The 6689-nt window shown below is 45.2% G+C and overlaps 1 protein-coding gene across 1 annotated transcript in view; it reads right to left on the reverse strand.

The window, feature by feature from the left end:
* Nucleotides 1-4041, reverse strand: part of LOC141258050 (carboxypeptidase B-like) — an 80344-nt gene extending 76303 nt beyond the window's left edge. Inside the window, exons 1-2 of the mRNA XM_073673050.1 lie at nucleotides 3909-4041; nucleotides 3753-3828 (exon numbers count right to left, since the gene is read on the reverse strand). Coding sequence (XP_073529151.1) covers nucleotides 3753-3828; nucleotides 3909-3976 — 144 coding nt within the window. The 5' untranslated portion in view covers nucleotides 3977-4041. The remainder of the gene's footprint in view (nucleotides 1-3752; nucleotides 3829-3908) is intronic.
* Between the last annotated feature and the right edge of the window lie 2648 nt (nucleotides 4042-6689).

Consider the following 6689-nt stretch of genomic DNA (forward strand, 5'->3'; position numbering starts at 1 on the left):
GCATAAAGAGCTATTTTGCTAGGGCAACACAAATTCTTCCTCATCTGGTTCAAACCTGGTAAAATAAAACCTTCATAATCTGTATAATGGAGTCCACGAGACAGCATTCAGCCAGGGCCGGCTCCAGGTTTTTCTGGGCCCCGGGCGAAAGAGTCTCAGTGGGCCCCTTTAACACATGCTACGATTCATGATGCAGAGATACGGCGGAGAAATATATATATATATATATATATATATATATATATTTATATATATATAGTACAATGCAAAGATTTCACTTCTTACATTACATGAGTGATATCTATTGTAAATTCCACAATAGCTCAGAAACCGGTGAATCGCTCCACACAGAATACTGGCCCCCATATAAGGCTCCATACGGAATACTGGCCCCATATAACGCTTCATACGGAATACTGGCCCCCATATAAGGCCCCATACGGAATACTGGCCCCCATATAAGGCCCCATAAGGAATACTGGCCCCCATATAAGGCCCCATAAGGAATACTGGCCCCCATATAAGGTTCCATACGGAATACTGACCCCCATATAAGTCTCCATACGGAATACTGGCCCCCATATAAGGCTCCATACAGAATGCTGGCCCCCATATAAGGCTCCATATGGAATACTGGCCCCCATATAAGGCTCCATACGGAATACTGGCCCCCATATAAAGCTGCATACGGAATACTGGCCCCCATATAAGGCCCCATACGGAATACTGGCCCCCATATAAGGCTCCATACGGAATACTGGCCCCCATATAAGGCTGCATACGGAATACTGGCCCCCATATAAGGCTCCATACGGAATACTGGCCTCCATATAAGGCTCCATAAGGAATACTGGCCCCCATATAAGGCTCCATACGGAATACTGGCCCCCATATAAGGCTCCATACAGAATACTGGCCCCCATATAACGCTCCATACAGGATACTGGTCCCCTTATAAAGCTCCATACAGGATACTGGCCCCCATATAACGCTCCATACAGGATACTGGTCCCCTTATAAAGCTCCATACAGGATACTGGCCCCCATATAACACTCCATACAGGATACTGGTCCCCTTATAAAACTCCATACAGGATACTGGCCCCCATGTAACGCTCCATACAGGATACCGGTCCCCTTATAACGCTCCATACAGGATACTGGCCCCCATATAATGCTGCATGCAGGCTGTTACCCCCCACATAATGCCCCATGCAGGCTGTCCCCCCCTTTTAATGCTCCATGCATGCTGTTACCCCCACATAATGCCCCATACAGGCTGCCCCCCTCTTATAATGCTCCATGCAGGCTGTTACCCCCCACATAATGCCCCATACAGGGTGTCCCCGCCCTTTTAATGCTCCATGCAGGCTGTTACCCCCCACATAATGCCCCATACAGGCTGCCCCCCCCTTTTAATGCTCCATGCAGGCTGTTACCCCCCACATAATGCCCCATACAGGATGCCCCCCCCCTTATAATGCTCCATGCAGGCTGTTCCCCCCACATAATGCACTATGCAGGCTGTCCCCCCCCTTATAATGCTCCATGCAGGCTGTCACCCCCTCTCTCTATAATGCCCCATGCAGGATGTCACCCCCTATCTTTATAATGCCCCAGGCAGGATGTCACCCCCCCTCTTTATAATGCCCCATGCAGGATGTCACACCCTCTCTTTATAATTCTCCATGCAGGATGCCACCCCCCCTCTCTTTATAATGCCCCATGCAGGATGCCTTCCCCCCCTCTCTTTATAATGCTCCATGCAGGATGCCACCCCCCCTTCATTTTATACTGCCCCATGCAGGATGCCACCCCCCCTCTTTATAATGCCCCATGCAGGATGCCACCCCCCCCTTTATAATGCCCCATGCAGGATGCCACCCCCCCTCTTTATAATGCCCCATGCAGGATGCCACCCCCCCTATTTATAATGCCCCATGCAGGATGCCACCCCCCCTCTTTATAATGCCCCATGCCTCCATACATTAAAAAAAAAAATCAAATACTCACCTCCCTCCTCCTCACCTGCTACCTGCTGCCCGCTGCTCGGGTCCGGGCTCCAGCGTTGTCGGCGTCTTCCCGCTCAGCGCTCCCTGTGACGGCTCAGGGGAGGGCACGGTGTAAAGACGTCACTGCACCCTCTGACCTGAGACGTCACAGAGAGCGCAGAGCAGGAAGACAGCGGATCTGCGGAGGCACGGGGAGAGGTAAGTATCCGGCTGCCGGGGCCCTGAGCAAGCGGGGGGAAGGGCGGGCGCTGACACCGCTCTCCTCTGCCCATAGCCCAGCGGGGTGCACGACTGCCAGTGGGCCCCTCTGCCTGTTCAGGGCCCCGGCACTTGCCCGGGTGCGCCGGGTGCTGACGCCGGCCCTGCATTCAGCTTCTGATTATACGTTACAATCATGGTGACATTAGTTCATTGTTTTGGCAGAAGAAACGAATTTGAGAAGGGTCAATTGACCACTTACAGACTTCAGTTTCAATTAATCTTGGTCTGAGTGGATAGAAATTGGACAGAAATCCATAAATGCAAACACGCCCTAAGTAAAAGATTGTGATACCTAATTGATTGATAAATTCAACTTCTGTTTCTATATATTATCTTAAACTGCATACCATGTCAGTCATGTACAGATAAGTCCACCCATTTGGTTGTGGAAATCAATTTCTCATGCTACAAATTCAACATGATAGCAACACATAGAAACATATAGCATGAACATTTTGTTACAAAGTATTCTCCAAATCATCTTTTTTCTGAGTTAGCCATCTTATGACATACACCTGGAGATACAGTGGTGCTTGAAAGTTTGTGAACCCTTCAGAATTTTCCATATTTCTACATAAATATGACCTAAAACTACATCATATATTCACTTAAGTCCTAAAAGTAGTTTAATAGAGCCAAATCAAACAAATGAGTAAAAAATATTAGACTTTGTCACTTTTTCATTGAGGAAAACGATCCAGTATCACATATTTGTGAGTGGCAAAAATATGTGAACCTATGAATATGAAATTAGATCTGGTGTTTTCAGTCAATGGGCTGACAATCAGGTGTGAGAGAGCGCCCTGTATATGTAAAGGACAGGGATCTACCAAAGTCTTTTCTTTACAACATGACTATAGAAATATATCATGGCATGAACAAAGGAGATGTTTGAGGACCTCAAAAATAATTGTTGATGCTCATCAGGCTGTAAAAGGTTACAAAACCATCTGTAAAGAGTGTGAACTCCTCCAATTTACAGTCAGACAGATTGTTTACTTATAGAGTAAATTCAAGATCAATATTACCCATGTTTGATCGACCAACAAAAGATTAATCCAAGAGCAAGTCATATAATAGTCCATGTGATCACAAAAGAACCCAAGGTAACCTCAAAGTAACTAAAGGCCACTCTCACATTTGCTAATGTTAATGGTGATAAGTCCACCATTAGGAGGATACTGAACAACAATGATGTGCATTGGCAGGATTGCAAGGAGAAAGCCACTACTTTCCTAAAAGAACATTGCTGTCTATCTGCAGTTTGATAAAATAGCCTGTACAAGCCAGAATCCTATTGGAACAGTGTTTTGTGGATGGATGAAATTAAAATAGAGATTTTTGGTTTTAATCGGATGTGTTGTTTTTGGACAAAGCCAAGAGTAAAGGTAAGAAAGAATACTGGTGTACATGTAGATAATGGAACATTAGTGCACACTACATACTGGAACTATAGTAGGCATTGCTAGCATAACATACCTTTGTATAAGAAGCTAGTGATTTAAGAAGTTCCACATGTTCAGCGTTTTGTGGCACTACTCTGAAAACCTTGTCCCTTAAGAAAAAAAAAACAATCTTCAGCACCATTAATTATGTTTATGGAACTTTGAAGATTAAATTAGGTTCTAAGCTTACCCATGAAAGGTTACAGGTTCTTCAGCAGCAGCTATTGCAATGCTTGCTATAAGGAGTACAGTCCACATTGTGCTTACAGGTAAGGCAGCTTACATACTGCTGTTTTTATACCTTCTGTTTAGGTGTCTTTTCTTGTATTTCTTTTTTTTTTTTCTTTGCACAAGTTTAATTATAGCTGTGGCCCTGAAACTCTAAAAAGTGCTTATGTGAAAATTTTCATGGCAAACATATGGAATGAGAAACATTACAACAGTAAAATACCAAGAAAAACCAACAAAGGTCTCTATTACTCAGGTAGGAAGGACTGCCTAAGATGAATATGTACAAAATACAACTACACATGGATATTAGGATTGTCAGTCTACGCTTTGATTTAACTGTTTACTAATTTTTAAAAGCCTTTCTAGTTTTTTTGTGTTTTGAATTTTCCATGACAATGAAATTAGTGCCCATTGTTACATGGGTACTGTTGCCCACGAAGGAATGTAACAGAGACAGTTCGTAAACTCAACTTTATTTATTATGCTTTGCTTCTATAGCACTGTAAAGATGTGCGGTTGTGGATTTTAATAATCACCTAGGCAGTTTATTGATGCAATTAGTTTTATTCCTTCCGACCACAGTAAACAGCAATTCCAGGTAAATGTCCAGCAGGCAATTCTCTTAGTCCTAGAGTTTCCAACATGGGATCAGTAGTTCCACTGCCCCGTACCTGGTGATACCCACTGTCCCCCAACTTTTGGTTGGCCCACAGCTTTTTGTATCTCCCGCCGGTATATTGGCAGTCACAGCATATGCTCCTTCGGATGATGGATATCACGACCGCAGCCCGTGATGCCACCAAGCTCTCAGTCCGACTAGCAATGAATCTTCCCTTTCTCCTGCAGAGTGTTCAGCCCCCTGAATCAGCAGAAGAGCTCATCCCTCCCTCCCGTAGCTAATTGTGCCTTAGTGGAGATATTTTCTCAGGTGGAACCCATCCCCTGGGTTTGCATGTGAGACTACCTGTGGTGATGGAGAGAACAATGGCCCAAGGTCTTGGAGATATGGTCACTGAATGGAATAGATAGCTGAGGTTGAACTGATGAGCAAACAAATCACTAACAAAACACAGCAAGCAAATTTCTAACAAAACACAAAATTAAGATTGACGAAAAGGGGTGCTCAGTGCTGGAAAAGTATTTAAAAAGTGGCCAGGTCCTCACACTCCTCCCCCACTTTTCCAGCACGGCCAGCGCTGGTCTCTATTTCCTGGGATTGACTATCCACCTTCCTCTGGCGGCAATTACCGAGGTTCAGGGCTTCCTCAGTTTGTTTCGATAGGCCATCAGCATTGCCATGGTCTCTCCCCACTGGCGGGGGGGGTTGTCAGCATGTTGAGATCGCTCTGTTCCCTCTCGGCTGATGCAGTATGAACTGGTCCTTTACTTCGGGTTACAACATTGGCCCAGTGGCAAACCAAACCTGCTCCTAGGTTGTGTCCCAGCAACACATCTACTGGTAGGTGCCGAACTACTCTTACATCCACTATTCCATGACTGTGACCCCAGTCTAAATCTAGTCAGGCCCTTCGAATGTTCAGAGATTCTCCCCCAGCTACATGGACTAACATCCGACTGGCGGGATCAACACATTGGTCTGGTATTAGGTGATCTTTGATCAATGTGACTGAGGCTCCGGAGTCACAGAGCCCCACAGCCTCCACGCCCTCTACCCAGACCGGCTGCAGATGCTGGTTCAAGGACGCTGAGGTGTCCCATCTAGTCCGAGACACTTGTCCTTGTACCACATATACCTCTTCCTGTTCTGGTCTGGGTAGTGGAATCCTCTCTCCCTCAGTAATTGTTAGAACCTTGCTGTTAGGTTTTTTTTCCTTTGCTGGTCACATGACCTTGTTGGCCTATTTAATCCTGCTCCGCCCTTCTGGCTTTGCTGGACTTCATTGTATATCTACTTTCTAGCTAGCCTGTGCTCTGTATCTAACTCTGTTAGTTTGCTTGGTCTACGGACCTCTAGGTTCTATCTATTTTGTTTGTTCGTCTGTCTGCTGCTATTTCTGTTAGGAGGTGTCCCATATTCCTCCCAGTCCTTAGTACTTGTAGGGATTCCCTCCCCAAATCTATAGGTCTCCGTACAGACTAGATTAGGACTTTAGCAGGTCTGATCGCAGGATCAGGTTCCCTGTTACATCGTAGGGATTCAGCTGAGTCTTATAGTAGGGACAGATCTCCTCTCTTTCCTTAGCTTTGGTAGCAGAACATAACAGTAAGTCCAGCCTGTAAATTCTCTAAGGAAAGATTTTTTTTTGTTCCATCATGGTGTCGGTTCAGGATTTGGCTAAACACCTGCAGGGACTCTCTCTGGAAGTGGCCGAGCTCCGTCAGCACGTGAGTAACTGTCCTGGAGCATATTTCTTGGAGCCTAAGGTATGTTTGCCGGATTTATTTTTTGGTGAACATCGAGAATTTTTTTCATTTAAAAATGCTTGCTTATTGTATTTTCGTTTGAGACCCAAGTCCTCTGGGGATGAATCCCAGCGCGTAGGGTTCATAATGTCACTTTTGCGCAAAGAGCCTCAGGAGTGGGCCTTTTCTTTGCAACCTAGTGATACATGCTTCAGATCAGTGGATAGTTTTTTTTCTGCTTTAGGACTATTATATGATGATCCTGACCGTGTGGCATCAGCTGAGACTGAGTTGAGACGTTTAAAACAAGGATCAGGTAATATGGAAAAATATTGTACACATTTTCGTCGTTGGTCCACTCAAACAGGGTGGAACG

Source organism: Phyllobates terribilis, unplaced genomic scaffold, assembly GCF_046119375.1.
Source record: "Phyllobates terribilis strain yellow unplaced genomic scaffold, ASM4611937v1 Scaffold_3__8_contigs__length_932513732, whole genome shotgun sequence".
NCBI lineage: Eukaryota > Metazoa > Chordata > Amphibia > Anura > Dendrobatidae > Phyllobates > Phyllobates terribilis.